Source organism: Phalangium opilio, unplaced genomic scaffold (genome assembly GCF_054372755.1).
Source record: "Phalangium opilio isolate 3A_F unplaced genomic scaffold, DU_Popi_V2 ptg000070l_1, whole genome shotgun sequence".
Taxonomy (NCBI): Eukaryota; Metazoa; Arthropoda; class Arachnida; order Opiliones; family Phalangiidae; genus Phalangium; species Phalangium opilio.
Genome location: NW_028324182.1, coordinates 10,724,730 through 10,751,382, shown reverse-complemented (window position 1 = coordinate 10,751,382; position 26,653 = coordinate 10,724,730). Strand labels below are relative to the sequence as shown.

The 26,653-nt window shown below is 37.2% G+C and overlaps 5 protein-coding genes and 1 long non-coding RNA gene across 6 annotated transcripts in view; 4 read left to right on the top strand and 2 right to left on the bottom strand.

Moving 5' to 3' along the window:
* Gyc32E (Guanylyl cyclase at 32E) overlaps nt 1-12,995 on the top strand; it is a 49,256-nt gene extending 36,261 nt beyond the window's left edge. Inside the window, exons 4-21 of the mRNA XM_089843130.1 lie at nt 4,982-5,282; nt 5,354-5,506; nt 5,607-5,782; nt 5,879-6,014; nt 6,081-6,211; nt 7,274-7,373; nt 7,459-7,528; nt 7,954-8,335; nt 8,754-8,858; nt 8,939-9,010; nt 9,271-9,439; nt 10,096-10,245; nt 10,318-10,507; nt 10,628-10,768; nt 11,036-11,403; nt 11,464-11,562; nt 11,620-11,714; nt 11,776-12,995. Of these exons, the coding sequence (XP_089699256.1) occupies nt 4,982-5,282; nt 5,354-5,506; nt 5,607-5,782; nt 5,879-6,014; nt 6,081-6,211; nt 7,274-7,373; nt 7,459-7,528; nt 7,954-8,335; nt 8,754-8,858; nt 8,939-9,010; nt 9,271-9,439; nt 10,096-10,245; nt 10,318-10,507; nt 10,628-10,768; nt 11,036-11,403; nt 11,464-11,562; nt 11,620-11,714; nt 11,776-12,576 (3,639 nt within the window). The 3' untranslated portion in view covers nt 12,577-12,995. The remainder of the gene's footprint in view (nt 1-4,981; nt 5,283-5,353; nt 5,507-5,606; nt 5,783-5,878; nt 6,015-6,080; nt 6,212-7,273; nt 7,374-7,458; nt 7,529-7,953; nt 8,336-8,753; nt 8,859-8,938; nt 9,011-9,270; nt 9,440-10,095; nt 10,246-10,317; nt 10,508-10,627; nt 10,769-11,035; nt 11,404-11,463; nt 11,563-11,619; nt 11,715-11,775) is intronic.
* A 1-nt stretch (nt 12,996) lies between these two features.
* LOC149661593 (uncharacterized) lies at nt 12,997-15,675 on the bottom strand. Its single transcript, XM_089843162.1, has 6 exons — nt 15,528-15,675; nt 15,325-15,466; nt 15,087-15,258; nt 14,948-15,018; nt 13,757-14,332; nt 12,997-13,691 (listed from the first exon to the last, which is right to left on the bottom strand). Exons 1-6 carry the CDS (start codon nt 15,673-15,675, stop codon nt 13,472-13,474), a joined length of 1,329 nt encoding a protein of 442 aa, XP_089699288.1. The 3' UTR covers nt 12,997-13,471.
* A 101-nt stretch (nt 15,676-15,776) lies between these two features.
* Nubp1 (NUBP iron-sulfur cluster assembly factor 1) lies at nt 15,777-20,836 on the top strand. The gene is made up of 9 exons (XM_089843177.1): nt 15,777-15,917; nt 19,364-19,468; nt 19,581-19,720; nt 19,779-19,847; nt 19,908-19,940; nt 19,999-20,244; nt 20,302-20,412; nt 20,482-20,668; nt 20,757-20,836. The coding sequence occupies exons 1-9, from the start codon at nt 15,896-15,898 to the stop codon at nt 20,777-20,779; spliced, it is 936 nt and encodes a 311-aa protein (XP_089699303.1). The 5' UTR covers nt 15,777-15,895; the 3' UTR covers nt 20,780-20,836.
* aft (cap methyltransferase 2) lies at nt 15,934-19,270 on the top strand. The gene has a single exon (XM_089843133.1). The coding sequence runs from the start codon at nt 16,578-16,580 to the stop codon at nt 18,942-18,944; it is 2,367 nt and encodes a 788-aa protein (XP_089699259.1). The 5' UTR covers nt 15,934-16,577; the 3' UTR covers nt 18,945-19,270.
* On the bottom strand, nt 20,673-21,508 carry LOC149661590 (oxidoreductase-like domain-containing protein 1). Its single transcript, XM_089843195.1, has one exon. The coding sequence runs from the start codon at nt 21,186-21,188 to the stop codon at nt 20,829-20,831; it is 360 nt and encodes a 119-aa protein (XP_089699321.1). The 5' UTR covers nt 21,189-21,508; the 3' UTR covers nt 20,673-20,828.
* Nucleotides 21,509-25,232, top strand: LOC149661589 (uncharacterized). The gene is made up of 5 exons (XR_016368957.1): nt 21,509-22,208; nt 22,281-22,326; nt 22,420-22,551; nt 22,710-22,747; nt 22,851-25,232. It is a non-coding gene; the product is annotated as an uncharacterized LOC149661589 (long non-coding RNA).
* The last annotated feature ends 1,421 nt before the right edge of the window (nt 25,233-26,653 follow it).

Sequence of the window (26,653 nt, the reverse complement as noted above, 5' to 3'; positions counted from 1 at the left end):
GGCTACCATACCCCTACGTTCTCAGGTCTTAAATGGGTACTTGAAACTATGAATAAAGTTGTGAACGCAATGTCATAACTAATTGAACCTCACACGAGTTACTCTTAATTAGTTTTAAGTCTTCATCCCATGTATACCCAAAAAGATAAACGTTACGCAAGACCTTGTCAAGCTTAAAAATTCAATTTGAAACTTGTAAAAACAAATTAGCCCTTCCTCTTTGTACGTGCACGTAAAAAATGATAAAGTAATTAGTATTTCCACGTCAATTAAGGCGCAAAAATAATAAACGAAGTTTAGGGGGAAGGTGGGATCAACGTCAACTGTCAAATAATATTACTTGGTTTTCCGACGAAGGCATCCTAATCGAGTAGGAGCGATAACAATATATTGAACCATACTAAAAGTGACGTGGGATGTAATGATGGCTGACCTCTTCGCATTATGAGTAAAAAACGTTTTATATACTATATAGGCTTAGAAGTAGAAGCAGAAGCAGCATCGTTTTTACTCAACAAGTTTTCCAGACTTACTTTTCTCTTATTTGTCTCTTTCTCGCGCAGTTTTACGATAGGAGATCGGTTCTTTTCTCAAGTGGGAATAAAAATTTCGTTAGACTGTAGGCCTACATGCGAAATTCTAAACCGAGCTGTTTAAATTGCGATAAATCTTTTTATTTCGTGAGCTTGGATCTCTTTGAAGGAACTAGGTTTCTATAGGCTAGACTGCGAAGAAAATTTTCTGAGAGTCGACACCAACGAACGGAAGTTCTAGATGTCTGCGGAGAATTTAATTACGTTGGGTGTACAGGGTGGTTGAGCTATTTGAGTTGGAAGAAGAGCCTATAGTGGTTTACTCAACTGAAGTAAGAATGTAGAATTTCCGGTAAGTTCTACATCCTCAGTTAAGTCTTTAGAGTTAGGGGGAAACCATAATTTATTGAATCATTGGCCATCCTCGAATAGCTAATCCATAATTTCTATGAATAAAAATAAATACACAGTTTTTAATGTATATTTACGCTACAATAGACGCTTTTCTATAGTAACATGGATAAATTTGGGAACCTAAGATATTTTTATAAAAGCATTTCTGGTGTATGGATACCCAAGTCGAGTGGAAAATTGGAGTTTTTTTCTTTTGGTTTTGTTTCGTAACTGTAAAATATATCTTTTATATATATATATATATATTGTATAGGTAATAGTATTCCGGAAATATGTTGAAAACTTCAATGTACGTTTTGGAAATTCTATAGTGTAACTTATCATTTTTTTAGACATAAAAAAAAACGATCTAACGCAAAAGGCAAAAAAAAAAATCAATTCGGAAGATTGAAAGTTTAGTATCAAAATTTTGACGTTGGAAACTTGGTTATACCCGGAGCTTCTGGTTCAGATTTTAGGCCTTTGTTCCAGAGATAATACCAGAAAATAATTGAATTTTACGCTTAAATAGTTTCAGATGTTATCGAGGGACGAGACCCTATACTTATCTTTAAAAGCCCTAGCCTTAACAGCGAAGAGTGTTTATCCCCTCGAAAATTATATATATGCCCTTTCTTTAAACTTCAAAGCCAAAGCGAAGTAGCTCCCATTCTTCTTAACTCTGATCATCTCTCGTCGACTCAGAATGATACATTATAGCTTTTTCAGAGTGAGTATGACTTTTTTGTAGATGAACTAAAGACCCCACACTCACACACAAAAAAAAAGAAACTCAAGTAGACTACTAGTAAGCTTAAAAGGCCACTCTAGGGAATTGCATTTAGGATAGGGGGCATCGTTCCGCAGCTTCTCTTTCACATACTCTGTATACTCGCAAACTCCCCAAGTGACATAATCCAAACAAAAATAATGTATATATCCATTTTTTCCCACGCACCATCCCTCTTTCCTGACAAACCCAAACTTGGCTCTCCGCGTCCCGTACTTTTTGACTTCTAGAAACCTGAGTGACTGTACGTTAACCCCTTTTTTCGGATTATCGCCCTATAAGCCTTGACAGTTTTTCAAATGTACTCGGTTTTTACACTAATCTCACTGGAGAGGAACTTGAAAATACTAATACTATTCCACGCCGTTTTATCCAAATAAGGAAGTGTTAAAACCAACTGACGTGTATATACTAACTGAATCCCTTGAGTAAAGAACGTTTGCCCTTCGATCGAAATTTTATTTTATTTTCGAAACGTAAATACGCTTTTTTTTATTTATGGCTCCTTCTTGTAAATTTCGATGACCGGATTGCTTTAGAGGATATTTTTAAATGCGGGAATTTATAGTGAGCGAACGAGGATTGAAGAAGACCCTGTTGTGTAACGTTGCCTTGAACTGTGAACGCAAAAGCGCATTCAACTCCAGTCATTTCAATTGCATCTAGCCAGCCTACGACCGGATTTTGTTTTGCCATGTCTCTTATCCTAAAACAACGCGTGCGGTTTCGGAAGGACCAAAATTACTAGTCAGTTTACACCCTTCAAATGTACGAAATTTTAAGGTCAACGCGACGTTTTCATAAATATCCTTTGACCCTTCTTAGGGTATAACTTTTAAATAGGAAGTGATGACAGCTTATGGTCACTATAAAAATATGTCTCGGAGTCTTTAGTTTTAGACGATGAGAGCGAACTCGTTAGGGTGTGATAATTAAAAGGGCTTTTGTTTGTTTTGCATCACGAGGCCCTTTGCTTCGGAAAGATGACTAGAACAGTATATTGGCACCCGTCTGTCATTACTCTATAGTTTGCAAAACACCCTGGTCCCTGGGGCGCTTAATTTTACCTAACGGTGTTCGAGGGTCAGTGAAATCTAAATCCGATCCGATCTTCGTTGTAAGAATTAATCTCTTCGTGCGGCTTCACGCGCTATCTAGTCCGCAATTAAAACTTGGGTTATCTTATCCAGTACCCCCAACTTTGATGGACGTTTTATTAAAAGGACGACGGAGTAGACAATATTTGCGTACGTTAGTGGGAGGTCTTCCACTCTTCTAGAGGTAGGCCGGCGTTCCGGGTATTGTAAGTTCTAAAAGTAAAGGCTGGCGACTCCCACTGTATCTGTATCTGCACTGCGCTTCTGGACTCGGATCGAGCGACTCATCCGCCGAAATGTAAACATTTTCAAGGTTCAACTTCTAATTATCCCGAGATCTCGGGACAGTATCAATTTGAGGGAGCAGAAATCCGTTTTGTTCTGAATTAGAGATAAATCCTTGAGGATCCAAGTACTTAAGGATCAAATGAAGTGTCCGGGAAGTTAACGCTTGACCTTTTAAATCGTTTTCAATTAAACTATAGATTCGAGGCCTAATTAAAAATCTTTTCCGCGCGTCGAACGTTTTTGATAATTGGGAGCGGACATAATTGACAAAGGCTCGAATTGATTTTCTACCTCGAATTGGTTTGGTTCTCATTAATTCATGGCTCTGAGCGCGTGTGAAGCCTAGGCAGTAGTGGTTTTGAATCAAGAGAACGTGGTTATGTAATTGGAAAATTGGGATCATTTTTTAAAACTATAATCTCAATCTCTGTCACAGTATGAGATATGAAAGAGTTACTTTTTGTAAGAATCCTGCGGATTTTCATCTTTGCCACCGAATTTTAAAACAAATTTTTTACTCGCGTTGCTTGTTTGTTTTGGAATGGGTCATTGCGTTATATCAAGCTCATGTCACGCGTAAAATAAGCGTTCAACTTTAGTTAAGACTGAAACTTGTATTCATTTATGGGTTGCGTTGCCTTTCATGGCGCTTCGAAGATAGGATGACTCGTGGCTCACCCTTAGTCGAATTCTGTCATCGCGTTTTAAACGGCCTTCTACTGGAGGAAAATTTATAAATAGCTAAGTTTCTCCATTCCCACCATGCACGTCTATGAAGCTTCTTCGTGTAAGTTATGGCGTTTCCCTTGACTAACTTTATCAATGTCCAAGATACGAGAATAAGTGATAAACCGTAGGCTTTTGCTTGAAATACGAACTTTTAAAAGTTCTTCACATATTACCCAATTGTCTCTTTGTGAGTTACTAAGGTTTAGTTTGAGTTAATTTACAATGACAATTATTTTTATTATTATGGAGTGCTGTGCCAGTTAGGTTTTCCGTCCAGTTATGACCTAAATGGCAACCGACTTAACTTACGGTAATGGCCCGGGCCATCACGAACTTGAAGTTAAACGATAAATAAAATCCACTCAAATTATGATATGAGAAGGGTTAAGGAAGGCTTGACCTTGTCTTTCCTTTAGGGTGATTTCAAAACTGTCTTATCCAGATGCTCCTTCTAAAATTGGGGTTGGATAATTGCCACGATTAACGAAATTATGGAAGAATTTATACGCATAAATGATCTTATTATTTTATATCTAGATTTAAGTTTTCATGGTTAGAACGTGGCACGATTAAGACCGGTCATGTTTTATGCATATAAATTGCGAGTATCCTGCCCCTCAAATCCATCCTTTCTTAGTAAGATGTTTGTAATCTTCCCCCCGCTTCTCCGAGACTGTTTTAATTCTATTAAAAGTCAGACGGAAGTCATCCTCTGTACTTTAACGGCAGGCTGGTTTCCGTCTGTTCGCGGTAAGCCATTTTTCGATCCTCAACATTTTCTTCATCACTATCTTTGGCAAATTGATTATATCCAAGTTTATCCCTCTACTTTCACCCACATTTTGTCAATAATTACTGGCTTAGATTTAACGCGAACTTAATCACGTTTTAAAAGCAAATAAACAGATTTTAATTATATATATATAACAACTTCAGAATATTTCGTCATTGGATAATGGTTATATACGCAGTTTCTACCTTAGTAAAGGTGAAATCTTCCCTAAGTGATATAGAGATTTTTAGAGGATGAGGAGTATATTGTAAGATAGCAATTTAGTAATTAAATTTTTGAACTGTTTATTATGGAAGCCCCGTAAATTCTAGGAAGTAGCGCAAAGTTTTTAGTTGTTTCCCTTAATTTTTTATTTCAGAAATGCGCTGACCGTAAGGTATCAAACAAAAATGTCTATTCGACATTCGCCCGAACTCTACCACCGAGTTCTAAGATCTCGAAATCGGTCATTTCTTTGCTTTTGCATTACGAATGGACAAAAGTAACATTGATCGTTTCGGAGAATCCGACTGATATGCAGGTCGAGGAATCGTTGGTCGAATTGGCTAAGAACCATACCATCAACATCACGGATACGGAATACCTTCCGTCTAATTACGTTTCCAAGTATAATGGAACTTTGAAGAAGATCGTTGAGAAAACGTACCCTAAAACAAGAGGTTCGTCCAGCGGGTCTAAAATTAAGTTTTCTCCGATCGTTTTTGAGTGATTCCCGGGTCTTGTATTATAGTTTACATCATGTTGGCTGATACCTTAGCCCTAGCTGATTTCGTACGTTTGATGGAGGACTATGATTTGTTAAAAACCGGTGACTACGTCATAATATCAGTAGAGGAGGAGGAATTTTACCAACCAAATCGTGATTTTCAATACATTCGACCTAGTGAGTGAAGTCGATCCTCCACACTTAGTTTGAGCAATTAAAAGTCATCCTTAATTGCCCAAACGCGATCTAATAAAGTATTCGGTTTAACTCTGTTTAGTAACGGAGGGCACCAAATCCAACAACGAGTTTGACCCTTTGCCATTTCGTTCCGTTTTGATGTTGACCCCGACTAGACCCACCAACCCCGATTACAGCCTTTTTCAGAGTCAAGTTTATCAGTTTTGCGGTCTTCCACCGTTTAACGTTCCTTTCCACCCGATCGTTCACATCGCGGTAAGATTAAATAAACCCTTGGAATATTTATAAATCCTTGCCTAGTTTATACAATTGTATAAAACAACCCAACACGTTTTTCGTATCAAAACAAAGACCCCGATTTACGCTGCCTTGGCTTACGACGCCGTAATGATTTATGCCCGTGCTCTGACGGAGGTTTTGAAGAACAACGGTTCCGAATACGATGGTGAAGCCATCTTTAACGCCATCAGAAATAGATCGTACGAAAGTAAGTTAGATTTAAGTTACGGTGTAGGCGATTTTTTAAGGCTTAAATTTATTTGCGTTTAATTAGGCATTTTAGGATTCAATATTCTAATGGACGAATCGGGAGATGCCGAAGGAAATTACACTCTATTGTCTTTGGTTGATCAGAAAGCCATGATGCCAGTTGGAAGGTTTACCCATAACAATACCAAACTTCCCGTGAGATATTTGTATTAACGTTTTTATGTTTGTTTAAACATTCGCCCATGGTTTTACGTTGAGAATATTGAAAAAGGTTTCTATCTAATCCTAATTTAAAATGTAAATTTTCTGTGGTAGAATAATATTGTTATTTCAATCGGTACCAATACATAGTATCTTTTTAAATAAAGGGAATGAAAATACCCTAGGGTTTGACGGGAATTTTTGCCTCAGTGGAGAAATTGTTTCCCCCTTTTTTTGATGCCTAGTTTCGGAATATGTACGCTGAGGTTAAACGAACATCATTAGAAAATAATTATTTATTAACGTGCTTAAGCTCTGCAACAGGTCCAATTGTTGGTTAACACAAAAAGAATCATGCCAAACTGGAAAAGAGATCTATCATTCTTTTTAACTATACCATTTTATTTCACCATCTCTCTCCTGTATTTTTTTTCTTTTTTGGACTATGTGTATTAAATTTAGAGCCGCTGGTTTTTTCCCAGTTTTTTGGCATTCGCGCGTCTCTTTCAATCTTTTTTAAATGCATAAAATGGTATGAGAAAAATATCGCCAAGTCCAGACTCTTAAAAGAAACAAAAAAAAGAAGAAACCATTCTTTTATTCTCATCTAATCCTCGTTACCGTTAGCGCCAATTTCTTGGAAGGAATTTTTTACTGGTAGAGAAAGAGGCCGAATTTTTTCCTCGTTATGGAAAAGCTTTGAAGGGATTCTTCCTTACGTCTTTCCTAGAAGAGACAATCGCTATCGATTACTAGAATTAGTGAAAAGCTTTTTTTTTACTTTTTCGCGCTTTGTTTGCGAAGGTAAATATTTAATTAGTAGTAGTTAGTTTATAATTTATTAGAGTTTATATTTCTTCGAGATCTTTTCTCGGATTACGTTGAGAGTTTTTACTTAAGGAATTATTTTTATATATATATATATATATATATATATATATATATATATATATATATATATATATATATATATATATATATATATATATATATATATATATATATTTATTGAAGAATCTAGTCTTCTCTTGAGATCTAGATTTATCTTTAATGCAGGTCTTGCATTTGGAACGAGAGATCGATTGGATATCGGGTACACCTCCTCAAAGTGAACCAAAGTGTGGATTCGACGGAGAGCATTGCGACGATCGTCCAGGTAAATAAATAAAACCTCTCTACCATCAACGAAATGAATCGTAGATCTTAGACGTTTCTGAAATTTCATCCCCGGCACTTTGCAGATTGGCGACTGATAATCATCTGTTTCGTTTGCGCCTATATACTGGTCGTTGCAGTTTTCTTCGTCTTTAGGTACGGAAAACGTAATTCATATTGGGTTTGGATAAGCGGAACCATCTTAACAGAAAGACCCACAAATTCCTTGTCCCCACGCAATTCAACAACCGCGCTACTCTCCCAAGTTCTGTAGATCTATTTTAAAAACTTAATTATTGAAAGACTACCTTGTAGATTTGAGGCAGATATTTTCGCTGTTACGTTGCCATTGTCAGGCCACGTTTAGCAGTGACGTCATTTTAATAAAAGCCACCTTTGTGCCTTATTGTAAGCGCGAAATTAGTTAGGAAGCCATCTATACCAAAGCAAATAAAATATATATTTTATCTGACAAAGGTGTCTTTATTTTTGACGTCACTGCTTAATTGTAAGCCTAACTTTTAAAGAGGGGGTAAAGGTTATATTGAAACACAAGGTGAACCACCTATCTGTTCTTAAAGACACTACAGGTACGAACACAAATTAGCCTGCCTCTTATGGAAGGTCGATTTGAAGGACGTAGTTCTCTTATGCACCGACTCGGAATACTGCCTTCAAAACTTTCGAAACACTATCAGTTGCGGTTCCGATTCGACTTCAATGCAACAACAGCAGCAACAGCAACCCGAAACGGCGGACAGCGATAGGACATCGGTTGATGGCTTCCGTTTTATCCAGGACCGAAACTTAACCAAATCCGGAAGTGGATTGCAGACCCGGTGGCGTTGGGGAAATAGAACTCCTTCGACTGTTGGATTCTACAAGGGCAACGTCGTCTTTATCAAGCACATTTACAAGAAAAGCGTCGATCTCACTCGTAGTCTCCGTAAGGAAATGATTGAGGTGAGAATAACACCATTTTTCCATTCAACTCATATCAATCGCGCGAAATGGCTCAAACTTCCGTGTATTATGGGCCTAAATTGGTATATTAGTAGGTTTTGTGACAACGTTAAAAAGATCCCGACGTTTCTTCGTCATTTTGAATATATTTATAAATAGATCAAACCCCATATGTTTTGGTGTCCTAAATTTAGAACGTAGATCGCGAATCCCGCGTATCTCAAATTACAAATGATGCCAGAAGTAAGGAGTTAATCATTTATAATTACAAACGGGCGCGCAACAAGAATTATGGGAGTTTTTCCCGGATGGTCGAGATAAGAATGATAAAAAGGAAAGAACACCTCAAGAATTTAATAAAAAGAAATGGATGAGCTAATATCTCCTTTTTTCTCTCTTTCCCCTTTTCTTTTTATAGATTCGCGAAATGAGACACGAAAACGTAAACCCTTTTATCGGTGCATCGGTAGATTCGCCAAATATTTGTATTATCACTGTATTCTGTTCCCGGGGAAGTTTAGAAGTAAGTCATAAAGCCTAAAATCTTTATTACCTACTGCTGCATTCTGTCTAACTTCTGTTTCCCGGCAACCATTTGAATAGGATGTTCTCAAAAATGAGGATTTGGATTTAGATAATATGTTTGTCGCCTCGCTTGTCGCTGATTTAATCAAGGTTAGTTTCGTCTCCTAGACAGTTCATCTTCATTTAAGAGAATCGCATCCCTCCTGACTCTCTCCTTCTCTCCCCAGTAACGTCCTCTTTTATTTGCTCATTAGACCAGAGATAAACTAATTGGTCACACATACGAAGCATCAGCCTACCCCTCCCCCATATAAACCCTAATTATCTTTAGACAAAAGACGAGTGGTAATTAACAATGTTATCTCTTTGTATCTCCATTTTCTCTGTCTGGTTTCGCTTTGATCTCCAAGGGAATGATTTATCTGCATGATAGCCCCATCATTTCTCACGGAAATCTGAAATCTTCCAATTGTTTGGTGGACAGTCGTTGGGTGTTACAAATCACCGATTTCGGATTACACGAATTTAAAGCGGGTCAGGAAGTCGCCCCAGCTGAAACTGAGCTACGAAGATTGAGAGGTTAGTAGGGTTGCAAAGTTCTTGTTTTAGTCCCACATTTAATATAAAGTCCATTCAACCTTGTGAGCCAACGGAGGTGTTTGCCGGGAAAGACAGATTTCAGACAAGATATTACTTCGGAAAAAACACCCACTTTAGCTATGTAGCGATGTGTTATAGAAGTTGAATGGACTGTAAATCAAGTCTAAGGTGGAAAAGGGTGGGAAATTGTGAATGAAAGTCTGCTTTTTATTGGTTCCTTGGTCAAAGTTAGTCTCCAAGCTCCTTTTTCTCGATTTCTTGTAAACGAGATTATTGCTTCCCGTGTCTTTGGTTGGTCCCAAGTGTATCTTTCAGTAGAGTTAAAGATGGGTTGCATTCGGCTTACTAATAACGGAGGAATTTTATTATGGTACGATTTAGTTTCTACTTGTTGAAGCTAGCTGAACCAAAATGGAAATGATATTAGGTTTTTTGGGGTTACAACCCTGGTAACTTGTTATAAGTCGGGATGAGAGAAACTATTCGAACTGTCTTATCTTATTTTGGACGCGTTCAGAATCGCAAATATCGGTAAAAACCTTTGAATTTTACCGAGGAAATTGACCAATCGATAAGGTTTTTGCTTTAGTCCGAACGCGCGCCCACGTACGAAGTGTAATGGTGTTTTTTATTAGGTCTTTTATGGAGAGCGCCAGAGTTACTTCGTGCCCTTCATCCTCCTTCTCGCGGAACTCAGAAGGGAGACGTTTACTCTTTCGGTATTATCTTATTCGAAATCATCGGGAGACAAGGGCCCTGGGGAAACAACTCTCCCCCTGTTAAATGTAATAACTCCCAAAATGTCACCGACAGTTCGATCCTATAGTAATCCTCTTAAATAATTCCGACGGTATTAGGTGTTTTGGAAAGAGTAATATCGCCCAGTCTGAACAACAACAAATTTTATCGACCGCCGGTCAACGAAACGTTGACCAAATGCGCGGAATATATTAAAACTTGCGTTAAAGAATGCTGGAACGAGGATCCGGAAGAGAGACCCGACTTTAGATTTATCAACACCAGACTTCGAGAAATGCAAGCCGGATTGTAAGCTCCATCGATTATCATACAGACTTTTAATTAGATTTTGAGCGCGTGAAAGCCTTAAGGCTCTTTGATTAATTTTCTCCGCACTATACGCGGATTGATTATAATTTAATTTTCTAGGAAACCCAATATATTTGACAATATGATGACGATTATGGAGAAGTACGCCAGTAATTTAGAGGGTTTAGTTCAGGAACGGACCAACCAGTTGATGGAGGAGAAGAAAAAAACGGAGAATCTATTGCTGAGGATGCTGCCAAAGTAAGTAACTCTAAAAACCATCAATCATTGTTCTTTTGCGAGATAAGGGGGACGCTTCTTCAAAGAATTCCACGGATAAAAATGATTGAGGGTTTTGCGCAATTTTAAAATGCATTGTCTAGGTTTATGATAGAAAAGCTTAGATAGGCTATTCGGAAAGTAGGTGGTATAACCAGACGTTGAAAGATGCTCTCTAAACTTGACCACCTGGTGATCTTTAGTAACCCCTTCTAGAAAAGTGATTGTTTGTTTAAATGTCTTTAAAAGGCCAGTAGCCGAACAATTAAAGAAAGGTCAACCCGTGGAGGCGGAGAGTTTCGACTGCGTTACTATTTACTTCAGCGACATTGTGGGTTTCACTTCCCTGTCGGCCAACAGTACGCCATTTCAGGTGGTCGAACTCTTGAATGACCTCTATACTTGTTTCGATTCTATCGTGGGAAATTACGATGTTTACAAAGTAGAGACAATCGGAGACGCCTATATGGTGGTTAGTGGATTACCCCTTAGAAACGGGGACGCCCACGCTGGTGAAATCGCTTCCATGGCCTTGGTGCTCCTTGGTGCCATCCGTAACTTTGAAATAAAACATCGTCCTGGAGAGACTCTGAAGTTGCGGATAGGAATCCATTCGGGTAAGGTTGAAATTACGCATACGCGGTAGAGTGCCGATAAAACTGGATCTGTCGTTGCAGGTCCTTGCGTTGCTGGAGTTGTGGGTTTAAAAATGCCACGATTCTGCTTGTTCGGGGATACCGTCAATACCGCGTCCAGAATGGAAAGCAGTGGAGAAGGTATGTTCCATTGTCATGAATACTGTACAAAAGCCAACATGTAATTGGGTCTTTTAGCCTTAAAAATTCATGTCAGCGAGCAGTGTAAACAGATCTTGGATAAACTTCAAGGAGGTTATCAATTAGTGGAAAGAGGCATGACTCAAGTTAAGGTAGGTATTTGTTTTGTCCATTTATTTTCAGTATATCCAAACGAGTATTATACTTATTCAGGGCAAAGGAGCTATGAGGACTTATTGGTTGGTAGGTAAACGTGACCATCGTCGCCCGACCAATCTTGGCGGGGATGACATCACAACCTTTGTAACTGAAATCGAACACCACCACCAAAACAATGAACCCGCGTCTATAAACGGTGATTCCGCCCGGGATTTTTCTCGTCAGTCAAACTCGCTCGAAGTTCAGCTCTATCCCGCGAATAATTACGGGTTGAACCAACAACAGTCCATGGCGAACAACAATAACTTATTACATAACAGTATTAACAACAATTACCGCCGGCAATCGGGAATCGGTCCGTCGATAACCTTGGGTCGTGTCGCGAAATTTTCTCAAAACGGTAGCGGAGGTGAAGTGGATGTCGGCGACAGTAGTTACCTCTTAGCCGATGAACAAGTACCCGAGCCAGAAACTCCGCCAAATCCATTGACGAAACCCCAATTCGCTACCATCACCATTTTAGGGGACAAAACCGGAAATGTGTGGGACAATAACAACGGTGGTGAGTTGACAGTCCAGGATTTATTGTCGTCCGCCAATAATAACTCACTTCCTGGTCGTCCGGAAAACGCCATCATCAACTCGGGTAGTTGTTTCAATCTGTTTCACGATTATAAGAGGGCCATTAAAGATTTTAATCCGCGACGTCCGCGATGTGGTCCTAATTCTCTTCAAGGCTTTTGGCACGGTCCGTCTTTTCGGCAATCGGGAGATAAGGCGGTACCTATTGGATACCGTTCAGCGCCTATCATATCTCTTAGGGAAAAGTCCTCTAGTAAAGATTTCACGAGCTAATATACTTTATGATATGAAGTATTAAAAACCGCGTTTTATTTTTATAACTACTGTGGTAATGGTAATAACAGTTAAAACCCTACTGGCCAGTCTTTTTTTAGTAAAGTCAGGTTGGCAACCACAGATCCCAATTATTTAAGAGGAAGGTCACGGGGATCACTACTATTTATATGTAAATTTATTTGTAAAAGGTACAGTTCGTTCTTGTACCAAATGATACTTATAGGTATAGGTTTCGTGCTCAAATATAAGAGAACTAATGTTGTTTGTTGTAATTAACCTACAATAAACCCTGTTCCCAACTAAACCCCCAGGTTAGGCCTGACTGTTCCCCCATGCATTGATTCAAGTCTAAAACTTATACTCCTACACGTGTATATATTATTATTTTAATAAATACAATAAGAGGAGAAGCCAAAGTATGTGCATAGTAATAATTTATTAAATATAAACAAATGCATAAATACATGCACTATTATAAAACATCACAGCATATTTTTACCCCACAAATGCACTCGAAATTCTTTAGATATGAATTAGCCTTATTCCTGATCAGCGCCATCTACCCATAGCGGTGACTTTGAGAACTACTGTAAGCGGCAAGCCAATCAGATGTCGCTAGAATCTGGTGACGTCATTTTTGGTAAGACCCGAGAGTGCCAGTCAGTGACGTCACCAGATTTTAGCGACATCTGATTGGCTTGCCACTTACAGTAGTTCTCAAAGTCGCCGCTATGGGTAGATGGCGCTGATAAGGAATAAGAACGCTAATTAAGCAAGTTAAAAGGTACTGTTCCTGATTCAACTTAAAAACCTAATTTTATGATTTTAGTTATCTAGGTTGAATTATCACAATTATTATTGTGGTTTTTCTTTTACTATTTTTATTTTTATTTCATTGGGTCAATTGATTGATTGGTAATGCGTGATTAATGGATCTTCTCTGACCAGAGACTTGATCATGATGGGTATGAAGTACTCTTGTAGCTCTGGTTAAGGACTTACGAAGTTCCTTTTCAACTACTGTTAGTTTCTTCTCTTGTTCTAGACATTCTTCCAAAGAGGTTTGTAATGACTGAATAATTTTGGTTGTAGCTTCTAGCTGCTTTTTCATTCTAAAAGATAAAGATTAATTTAATTTAATTTTTAAATTAATTAATCTTAGTCTTTGTGTAATTACTCAATTATGGGTTCATCAGGTATATGCTCAGATCCAGGTTTTAATTGATATACCCCTACTCTTTTCAAGGCAGCCTCCAAATTACGAGAATGTTTCTCAATCTCTCCTTTTAAAGCCGAGATTCTTTCACGAGTAGTTGCTAGATCATTTGAAACGTGAGTTAAAAAGTAAATTGCCTTTTCTCTCTCAGCTTCTGAGACTTTGCTGTCAAATTGTATTTTAGCATTAGCTTGATGCCAAGCATTATTTATTTTCATTGTATTTTCATCAAAAGTGTCTTTGACATTGTTTCTGAACTGTGCGGATTGTGAAAGAGTATTCCTCGCTCGCTCTAAACGTCTGAAAATTTCTTCGTACCAACTTCCTCCTGTACTTTCTGATCTTAGATTGACTGGAATGTTTTCATTAGAGGGTTGGTATTGAAAATTATCCTCTTTAATGGTATTTAACTTCTCAGTTTGATTCTTAATGTTGGTTGAAGACTTGAAAAACATTTCACATTGGAATGTTGTTGCTAGAGAAGAAACTTTCTTTTCCAAATCTTCAATTAAATCTAATTCAATATTTTCAAGGCCACTGTATTGATGGAGATAATTTAACTTAAATGTCAGTATTTGTCTGGGATTAGAGTTAATTCATGGATGAAGGATGCGCGTGAGGAAATTTGTTTTCACGCTATAGGATCGGCAACTCCCTATATCGAACGACAGAATATTCTGTATACACTCTGTTACAACATCGGTTGTCAGCACGCGCAAAGCTATTTCTCTATGTAACGTAGCTTTGTACGTGCTGTCAAGAGACAAAAAACTTCAGGATCTTCAGGATTTAAAATATCCGCGAGTTTTTTTAGCTCGAGTGCACGGACCTCTAGACCTTAGTTTCAAATGCGTGTAGTAGACTGTATGCAATTTCACACCTATTTGAAACTAAGGTCTAGAGGTTCGTGCACTCGAGCTAAAAAACTCGCGGATATTTTAAATCCTGAAGATCCTGAAGTTTTTTGTCTCTTGACAGCACGTACAAAGCTACGTTACATAGAGAAATAGCTTTGCGCGTGCTGACAACCGACGTTTTAACAGAGTGTATACAGAATAAGCTGTCGCTCGAGATAGGGAGTTGCCTATCCTGTAGAGTGAAAACAAATTTCCTAACGCGCATTCTTCATCCATGGTTAATTGTTTAGTTTACCCCTTTAGTTCAAGAACTTGCCTTCCTAATCTTACACAAGTTTGGCTACATGAAAGTAGGATTTGATATTCCTAATGATAAAAAATTTATATAGGAACATGCATGCAAGTCCATGACTATTTGAAGTATAATTTTTTACATCAAATAAGGCTTTATCCGTTTCATCTGACGGATTTCCAGCCCTTTTAAGATTTCCATAGAGTCTGAAATCTCTGCATCTTTTCACAGAATCCAACAGACTATTATAGTGATTATGATTGTGTTCAATAAAGGCTAAACAATGTTCTAAATTCTTTTTTTCCAAAGCCACTCTAATGTATGGTTGTAATTATTATTAATTAATATTTACCTCTAAACAATCTGTTAAATTAATATACTTTTCAATAGATGCGTCGAGTTCGTTTTTCCAAAAAATAAGTCCGTTTTCATGATGTTGTAGTGAGGTTTGTACTTCATTTTCATTGGTTTTCGAATCCTGGTGAAAGTTAAGTATTTTACTCCTTTCGCTGAAGAAAGGCTCTGTCATTTGTTTTCAAGAAAAATTAAAATCTATTTTAAAAATAAATATAATTAAACTTACCATTTAAAACCGGGTTCAAACTTTTGTTTACTGTATATTCCATCGCTTCCACGCGGCCTTCCATTAAGCCTTTGGCTGTCATCCATCTGTCAAATCCGGGAAGTGGGTCACGTGATAGAAAAACAGTCACAGAGGTCATGGAGGTCATAAAGGAGCGGCCTTTGAGATGTCGATGGTAGTGTTGTTTGTTCGTCCGCGGTATTTCTTTGTTAAATTGATATAATCAATAATAGTTAATAACGAACCGTAATTATTATTAATTTTCGTTAACTTTAAATTAAAGAGACGGGTTTACGAGGTTCCATAAAAATATAGATGGCAGTAGATAGAGTACGGAATCGGAATGATTAATGTATGACTGACTAGCTATGATGCAAGACGTGCCAGAACGTAAGTACAGATTCGAATCTACCGAACGGGTTAAATTTTATAAGGTTTATGTTGTATGTTAATTTAATAAGTTTAACTAATTAATAAGTAGAATCGCGCGCATCTAGGTCGTGTACCTTAGTTGTCGTTAATTATTAGTTACGCTGTCTTATGAGAAACATGTATCGCGATCCCTTTTGTACTATTGGAACTTGAATCGGGCCTAACTTCCTAAGCCAACCCAACGTGTTGCTCAGGGCTTCACTCCCCCAGGGCGGTAACAAACAAACACCCACTCAAGTCGAAGTCCTTGTAACTTAACAGAATTTATGTACTCTACCGCGAGAGAGACTTGCTTGCACAACTGCATGACTGATAAAACATTTATTATTATCATGCTACATCTAGATCATTCAGTTGACTCTTAGAAGTTAGAACTGTCCTAGAATACAGAAATTTTAAAATAGCGCGACAGTCGCGTTATCTATTTAGTTTTCATCCATATGCTATGGTATGCTCTTATTAAAATTAATCCATTTAATTAACAATTGTTATCCAAAAATAACAAATAAATAAAAACTGTAAACCTAATCTTATTGATTACAAAAAAGCTGAGTGTGGCAAATTTGCATTTCATTTTAAATCCTGAAGAATTCTGAACAAATCAATCTGTCCTGAAAAATGTCTGACTTATTAGTTGAAACTAATTTGATGTTTGAGAAAAAATTCACTTTTGTCAAAGAACCAGAGTGTAATTACAAGCTTCCACCGCTCTCTGATTGGTATAAAGATGATTTGTGGCAACTAGAATCACTGCAAAAACTGAAAAAAGATTTAAATGAAACCAAAGACTGTTTAAGTGATAAAGATCCTGCAGAATGGCATGAACATACCTCATTTACTCATCGTACAAGTGGTGTTATACCAGCACTACGTAAAAAAATCAAACCTGAGCTTTTAACTCAAGCTTGGTGCAAATTCTATGAAATAATATCCAACTATCCAGTAGTACCAACCCGTCTCAGGCCTGGAGAATTTTTCAATACTGTTCATCTCTGTGAAGCTCCTGGAGCTTTTGTCACTTCCCTGAATCATTACCTGAAGCTAAACTATGACAAAATCAATTGGCAATGGATGGCAAACACATTGAACCCCTATTTTGAAGGCAACTCATCTGGTTTTGCAATCATGGATGATCGTTTTTTATTCCAAACATTGGATCATTGGAACTTTGGCCATTTCAACACTGGAGACATCATGGAACCCAGATATGTTGATGACATACTAGAAGCTGTTGGAGAAACTCCTATTCATTTGATCACAGCAGATGGAAGTATAGATTGTCAAGACATCCCTGAAGAACAAGAAGCTGCAGTTGCACACCTGCATTACGCCGAAATTGTTACTAGTCTTCATGTACTAGCGCGCAGTGGAAGCTTGGTGGTGAAGATGTTCACCTTTTTTGAATCAGAAACGATTTGCTTGATGTATTTGCTTAACTGCGTCTTCAGAGAAGTCCATGTCTTTAAACCCGCCACCAGTAAATCAGGAAATTCAGAAGTCTATGTCGTTTGTTTGGGTTACAAAGGGATGATGGAAATACAGTTGTATTATTTGAGACATCCTTTGGTTGGGAGATCTACCATGGTCCATCCTGATGGAAGCGTTTACACTGAAAAGGCGCTGTTCAAAGAAAGTTTGATTCCCGCATTTTTCAAGAAGCAGCTGGAAGATTGTTGCAATTTTTTTAAAAACCGTCAAGAAGATGAAATTCGAAGGAATTTGACTCTTTTCGAAGGAATGGCTAAAGGTGAAGGAAAATACATTGCAAAAGTTAAAGAATTTTGCGCCGAGTATTACATAACTCATTATAAATTGGAGCCTATCCCTGATGAAAGTAGATTAGTTCCGACAGAGCAGTCATCTAATTTCCTATCGCTGCTACAGTTTGGCAACTACAAAACTAGCAAAGGTAGCTTGAACCAGAGAAGAAATAGCCTACCAAGTCGCATGAAGCAATTGCAGAAATTTGAAAATGTTTTAAAGCAATTTGCTCCTGAAAGTGAAACCTGGAAACACGAATACGATACCAGTGATCCCATCATTGCCAAATTTAAAACTCAAGAATTAACCCGTGAAATGATCACCTTGGGAAGAAAGATTGAGAAGATTTCTAGTTCAGTTCTATGTCATTCTGTTTTACTGGCTGTCTGGAATGAATATCTAGTTACCAGCGCGGGAGGAAAAAATTTGAAAAAATACTACAGCAAAAATTGGACTCAGGAACTACAGGAACAACTGAAAACTGCGAATATTGACATATCACAAGCCACTAGGAATGATATTGTGCCAAACAAGATTGTTTCGTGGCAACTACGTACTGATCCACTGAAAAATGACTTGAAGCCAATTAAAGAGGATTTGGAACCACTGAAAGAAGTTGATGAAAGCCAGTCTTCCGAAGGAAGTAGCCAAATTGAAGAAGAACCAAGCACATTGTCTTCCAGTCATTACAAAATTGTCTACGAAACCAATTCACCAGACAGATTGGAAGAAAACAATTCCGGTATTTACCCAGAGAAAGCCAAAGGTCTAATGTTGAAGGGATGCGTTCGCATTTTACAAATGGCAAATGAAGGAGATGACGTAGTTCTAAGAATAACTTCCGCTTTGAGTCGGTTCACCGCTGGAATTTTATTTCTTTTTGCCACAATGTTTGCTGAATGTAAAGTCGCCCCTCCGCAGCATTATCGTTTTAACGAACCATGCTTATGGTGTTTCAAAAACTTCCACGGTCGTGGACAGTGGAGTAATAAAGTAATCAGCCATTTAGATCTAGTCAGAGAGCTAGTTTTCCAAACTGGAAAGAGAAGCGTTCCAGTTACGGTTCTAGAAATTGTACCGATTTCTGTAATGGGGGAAAGTGGTTTCATTAGTTTCCTTCAAAATCAGAACACCGTTTTCATGTCAAGAACTCTACTGAAACAGATAAGAGAAGAAACGTATATTCTGAGAAAATCAAAGAAAGACGATAAAATTACTAAATAAAATTATCATTATTACTATATACCATTTAATATTGGTACCGGTACAAAAATTATATAGTATAGAGAAATGATGGTCTAGTTCCCCCGTTTCTCCCTCATTGTTGAGTATTTGATAATAACATTAATCTAAAAAGATTAATTCTTGTAGACGTTAAATTCGTGACGAAACAATGAACCTTTTCGCTTGTTTTAATAAAGAAAAAAAATATTTTTGTTGGTTTTTATTACTTTTTAAGGAATCAGTTACAATTTAACAGAGAGAATTTTTTAATTGACCATTTGTTTTCATTCGTTGTCATTGAATAAAAGTGTATTTTATGAAAATTATGCCAACTATTGATTGATTTCCTTCGTCAACTGACTTATCCAAATTTAACCTAAGAATAATTTCCTTTTTTTTATCGTTTATCTATGAAACAGATTGTCCCGGAACAGAAAGTGAGAAAGCGGGTAAAGCATCTGCTTGTCAAGGATGTCCAAATCAGAATATATGCGCATCTGGACAGCCCAAAGGACCGGATCCTGGTTAGTAATAATATAATATATGACAGGTGTTTCAAAAATATGAAATTGATTTGATTCCGAGGTTCAATAAACCATTACAATAAATATAATCTTAAGAAAATATTTCTTTCAGATATAAGTGTCATTCAGCAAAAGTTATCGGGTGTTAAACACATAATTTTGGTGTTATCTGGTAAAGGTGGTGTTGGGAAAACCACCGTCACGGCAACATTAGCTCACGCTTTAGCCGCTGCTGATGATTCCTCCAAAAATGTATAATTTTAATTAAGCACACGCAGTTGATCATTAGAAGTAAAATTAATTATGATAGGTGGCTGTGGTGGATGTAGATCTTTGTGGTCCTTCGATGCCTAGGGTTATGGGATTGGAAGGCGAAGCTGTATGCATAATAATAATTAAAGTACTTCAGTAATAATACTTAATGAACCTTTTTCTAAAGGTACACCAAAGTGGTTCAGGATGGTCACCAGTGGTATGGATGGATATGGTTGTCCATTATCCATTACCTTTATAGACATATTTTATTTTAGTTTGTTGAAGAAAATTTGGGTGTCATGTCTGTCGGATTCTTACTGGGTAGTTTGGATGACGCGATTATTTGGAGGGGACCAAAAAAGAATGGAATGATTAAGCAATTTTTAAGGGATGTTGATTGGGGTGAATTGGATTATTTGCTGGTGGATACACCACCTGGAACATCGGATGAACACTTGTCCATCGTTCAGTACTTAAAATCTTGTAATTTGGACGGCGCCATCATAGTAACAACACCTCAGGTATGTGGTCAGAAGTAACTGTTCATCAGTGCATGTTCATTGGATGAAAATTTGTAGGAAGTTTCATTATTGGACGTGAGAAAGGAAATAAACTTTTGCAAGAAAGTAAATGTAAATGTTTTGGGTGTTATTGAAAACATGAGTGGCTTTACGTGCCCAAAGTGCAAGGTTAGATTAGTTTTTAGTTTTAATTGGTTGTTCTCAGAATTTGATTGAAAAAAATATTATCTATATTAGACTGTGTCTGATATATTTCCACCAACAACTGGTGGTAGTGAAAAACTAGCGGAAGAAATGGGCGTTTCTGTTTTAGGGAAAATTCCTTTAGATCCTATTATAGGAAAAAATTGCGATGAAGGGAAGTCATTTTTGGAAACAAATCCGGATTCTAGCGTTTCCATCGCTTATAAAAATATTGTTCAAAGTAATTAAGACCATAATTTTTTTATTACAAAATATTTAGGTATAGTCTACAATCATAATCTTTGTTTTGCCTTTCTTTTATTATATAGAAATTCTTGAACAGTCTTCATAATTTAATTATAATTATAATAATAATAAATTGAAATAATAAATTTAATTTTTCATTTCATTTGATTCAACTTTATTTGTAATTTAATAAAAGCTTTTAAATTAGAATCTTCTATTTTTTCAATCTCAGCCATTGCTAAATCTCCACCATCTTCGTAATAAGCTAAAGTATCTTCAGCGTATTTTATCCATACACAGTTTTGACATCCTGACATGCAACATTCACCCCCAATTTCTGGGGGTGGTCCTTTACCAGGGATAACTGGTGAAGTAACCAGAGACGTTTTTGTTGGCAATAATGGGTTAGGTTCTTCTTTCTCGCTGCATAAATAGCGTTGGAATTTTTGAACAATAGAAATCACGCTGCTGCTACTGCGCCTGGTTGAATTTCCCGCCGCCGTTATTCGGTACATTTGTACCTCAAAAGAAAATTCGACCCCCTAAGCTGCTACAGACCCCACACGGAGGTCAAAGTTTTGTGTGCAGGAGGTCCATTGTGTGTTAAATCGCTGCCAAGGCTCAACAAAGAAAAATTTCATTGGTGAAATGCAACAACGAAAAATATAAACTTATTTTCGGATAACCAAACAAAAAATTGTTATAAATTGGACTTTATTTTTAATTATTTTACGTTTATTTCATATTAGGTTTAAACTTTGAACCACATTTTTTTAAATTATAATACTTATTTCCTGCCCTACCATAAGTTTCCCCCTCCCACAAACCCAGCGGTTCATCCGGTTGAGTATCGAAAGGCCAACTCAACCTAAGGTAAACTAACCGAAAGGCCAACCTCACGTTAGGCCAACTATGGTACCGCTAGGCCAACTTTTTATAAGGCCAGCCCATTGTTCTGCAGTAGGAAAATTCAGAAACAGAGGTTTTTTGGGCGGAGCCTAGTGTGGTTTGAGGAGTGGCTAATTTTATTTTTAAAAAGTCTTTGTATCGAAAGGCCAACTCAACCATTGCCTGGAAAATGGTCTGTTGGCTGGAAAATGGTATGTAGGCTGGAAAATGGTATGTAGGCTGGAAAATGGTATGTAGGCTGGAAAATGGTCTGTAGGCTGGAAAATGGTATGTAGGCTGGAAAATGGTATGTAGGCTGGAAAATGGTATGTAGGCTGGAAAATGGTATGTAGGCTGGAAAATGGTATGTAGGCTGGAAAATGGTATGTAGGCTGGAAAATGGTATGTAGGCTGGAAAATGGTATGTAGGCTGGAAAAGCAAGGAGGGAAGCATTAAATAAAATATATAACATTAATCTTCCAAGCAGAGACCTCTCGTTAAACTACCTGTAAACACGGGAGCCAAGGTTCGTGGTAAAATAATCACTTCTCGAATCACGTAGGCTACGAATTGGAGTCCTTTTTAACCTGTAATTTAAGGCATGGAAACATCTTACATATAATATTTAATCGAAAAGTAAAGTATTGTATGTTTATTTAATTCATAGTAAATATATTAGATGAAATATTTTGAGGAATTAAGTTTTTGTTTAAACTAGGTATAAGGAATAAATATAGATTAAGGCATGGCAGATGGAGCCATAGGTACTTGTTATTTTTCTTTCAACATTTGTTCTTGGCCGCTTTTTTCAAAATCACTGATAAGCGATCACACCAACACGAGTGTTTTTTTTTTAGAATATACGTATAGAACGAATATGAATCCGTCAGCTTTGCACGTGGATATGTCCTAATATCTTTCCTCTTGGACTTCGGTCAACCCTGATATTAATGCCGAATTCCTTTGGATGCTCCCAGAGCGCAATAAAAGTGAGTAGTAGTTTCCAGAATCAGGATCTCCTGGCTTTATTGCTCCATGGGAGCGCTCCGCGAGCACCCAATGGAATTTGGCTTGAGAGACCAAACCAAACCTATCATACCTATCCCATATAAGACTAACGGAGTATTTATTTGTTCATTTATACCAGCCCTCGAAGTCAACGAAGTGACTTATATGTAAACAAAGGTGTGATTACTATGGGAAATGTTCCAGCTGCCTTTTTTTATTGAAAATTCATTTTTCGTTAATGATATTTATTAAATTTTCTTACCTACGTTTTTCTCCATAGAGTTCCAGTCTCCAGATGGAATTATTCTATGAACTTTTAACGTGATTAATGAAGTAAAATATTTTAGAAATGATACTATTTACAAGATGAAGTTTTTAAATTGTTTCTAGTCATATTTGGGAATAGGCTTGCCGGTGTGGCCACCGCCACTCTAGGTGGCGGTGGTGTGGCTAAGGCTCAATACGCAAATTTTGGGGATTCAAGTCTCGAGTATTAGGCCTAGTAATAGCCATTAGTTTTAAGATAAAAGTGCATCTTAAGAACTAGGCCATACCTTCATTTATTATTTAGGAGAAAGGTGAATACCATAAGTGTATATCACCACATTATAACATACTTTCTTTACATCAAATCTAGGTTAGCATTTTCACCCATAGGTGGTTGAAATGTTTCTAATAATTTTGAATAATTGAACTGTAACGAATTTTTTAATATGGGCAGATAACTATCACATGGGTGAATTGTATGTAATTTAGAAAACTCATTATACCCTTTAGCCTTCTTTGTAGCTTTTAGTTTGAGAGAAAAAATACACAGGCTTTTATTTAACAATTCATAAACAATGAACCATCCATTGATTATATAGCGTCCAGTCATTGCATAAAATTTGAAACCTATCATATATTGAAGGGCTCCACTGGCACTGTAGATTTGGTAGAGGTAAAAAGTGGTCTGCCATTTGCACGTGTAAGCATAGAGACTCCGGTAGAGACCTTAATTAACCATCTTGTACGGTCTCCTCAATCATGGAAGATCTTAATTTTTATCTGCACGTGCACCGTATCTCTAGGATCTTAATTAGATTTTAAGGCCAGCCTTCATGAATCATTAATGGTCGAACCGTCCATAGGAGATTTTCAACCTATTCTAGGATGATTATTAGAAATTACGTACCTGACTTAAGGAGTAATCAACCATTTTATATGGTCTCAATGGCTATTGAAGATTTGAATTTAACCTGAAAGTATGGACTTATCTCTAGGAAAGTAATCATGATTAATTAACCTAGCTTTGCAAGGTCCATTGAAGGTTTGAATTTAACCTAAAAGCATGGACTTTCCAAGGAAAGTAGTTATGATTAACCAGCTTTCTGAACCCATGAGAGATTTGTAACGTCCAATGAAGGGTTACCTGAAAATATGGGCTTATCTCTAGGAAAGTAATCATGATTAATTAACCTAGCTTTGCAAGGTCCATTGAAGGTTTGAATTTAACCTAAAAGCATAGACTTTCCAAGGAAAGTAGTTATGATTAACCAGCTTTCTGAACCCATGAGAGATTTGTAACGTCCAATGAAGGGTTACCTGAAAATATGGGCTTATCTCTAGGAAAGTAATCATGATTAATTAACCTAGCTTTGCAAGGTCCATTGAAGGTCTGAATTTAACCCGAAAGCATAGACTTTCCAAGGAAAGTGGTTATGATTAACCAGCTTTCTGAACCCATGAGAGATAGCTCCGTAACGTCCAATGAAGGGTTACCTGAAAATATGGACTTATCTCTAGGAAAGTAATCATGATTAATTAACCTAGCTTTGCAAGGTCCATTGAAGGTTTGAATTTAACCTGAAAGTATACTTTCCAAGGAAAGTAGTTATGACTAACCAGCTTTCTGAACCCATGAGAGATTCGTAACGTCCAATGAAGGGTTACCTGAAAATATGGACTTATCTCTAGGAAAGTAATCATGATTAATTAACCTAGCTTTGCAAGGTCCATTGAAGGTTTGAATTTAACCTAAAAGCATAGACTTTCCAAGGAAAGTAGTTATGATTAACCAGCTTTCTGAACCCATGAGAGATAGCTCCGTAACGTCCAATGAAGGGTTACCTGAAAATATGGACTTATCTCTAGGAAAGTAATCATGATTAATTAACCTAGCTTTGCAAGGTCCATTGAAGGTTTGAATTTAACCTAAAAGCATAGACTTTCCAAGGAAAGTAGTTATGATTAACCAGCTTTCTGAACCCATGAGAGATAGCTCCGTAACGTCCAATGAAGGGTTACCTGAAAATATGGACTTATCTCTAGGAAAGTAATCATGATTAATTAACCTAGCTTTGCAAGGTCCATTGAAGGTTTGAATTTAACCTGAAAGTCTAGACTTATCTCTAGGAAAGTAATTAGGAATTAGTAACGTGCTTTAGCCACCATTTTTGCTCATGGTTTATTACGAACTAGGGCTATAAGCCTTACAGTTCAGAATATCACAGTAGTGATATCACAGTAAAATATTATACATCACATTGTATCACATAATAATAATCATAGTAACAGTCAATGACATGGAAAATTTACACGAATAATTACATATTTAAGTGAGCGCGAAGTTGAATGATAGTGTTCCAAGGTCGATTAAAAAATTTTAATTTTTAACCTGAAAGTGTCTCCAGGAAGGTAATTATTAATTACTAACCTGTCTTCGTGAACGCTGAATCAAATAATCCCAATGTCCAATAGTTATTTCTTGAAATAGTTATTTGTTACCTTCACTTCCCTAAGCAGTAAGCACCGCGCCCTAAGCCAAAGCAAGCACAAAGGCAAGCACAATGGCAATGCAATGCGGCAACCGTTGAACCGTCCGTTGCGGTCTCGCAGATTTGAATTTTGACCATACCGAATACTACTACTCTATTGCAGCGTTGCCAGATAAAAATTACCAAACTATCGTACCAAAGCCAAAAAATTATCGATTTTCAACCAAAATTATCGTACGCTCTGAGCGCCTCAAAAATAGCGGTAAAACCAATGCGGTTGTACTGATTCACCTTGTATTTACACTAAAATCAGTACAAGGGTACGGAGGGAGATAGATAAATAACGTCTCCAAGCGTTTCTCACATCCAGCCTTTGGCCTTAAGTGTATTATACCTATGGGATGAACATGTATCACTCTCTCCTACTTCGCCTTTTTCTACACCTAGCGAGACTTTTGTGCCCAGATTAGTACAATTTCCCGCTAAATTCGAAATTATAGTACATTATCGTACGCCTAAGCCGAATTATCGAATTTAGCGTACTATATAGTACAGCGTCAAAATTATAGTACGCTTCAAAAAAACTCTTAAAATTATCGAATTGTACTATAATTATAGTACGTCTGGCAACGCTGCTCTATTGGCTAAATTAAGCTACAGTGCTGCTCCCGGGTGGACGCTTCCTAAAGTGTTGTGAGAAAGAAGGAGGCTGGAGCCTGGGTTGTGGGGGCAAGGCAAGGTTAGTAAAGTAAAATCGCTATAATGGGGGCAAGGAGGGTTATTCATTCTCCGTGGTGGGGGTTAGGCATTTTTCTTTTTTCCATGTTTTTTCCCTGTCTGTCAACCCCCCAACCACAGTTCCAAATGCCATGATTTATGTCAACCCTAGTAGTTAGTGAACATATGGGGGTTTGTAATTCTTCTCTGCCTTTGCTAGCACTGTCATAATAAATGTCAACTGAACTTCAGAGGCAAAGAAATGTCGGTTTTTTTTCTTTTTAAACAAAGTAGTAACAGTGGAAATGTAGTATTAATCTCTATTGGAAAATAACATTAGGTGCCAATGCTCGAAATTTGTAAAATTCAAAACCCATTAATCGGCGTTAAAAAATAGTTTAATTAATTTTAATCGCCATTTTTTGGTGCGATATGGTTATTTATTTTGTAAAGTGTAGGATAGAGTTATAATTGTCATTTTTAGACCGTTAGAACGGCTGTTATGGTTTTCGCATATAAATACTTTAATTAGGCCCATAATAATTAAACCGATATTGATTTTGGGGTAATTTTAACCAAGGAATTGAATGGTGATTTGCAAATCAGTATA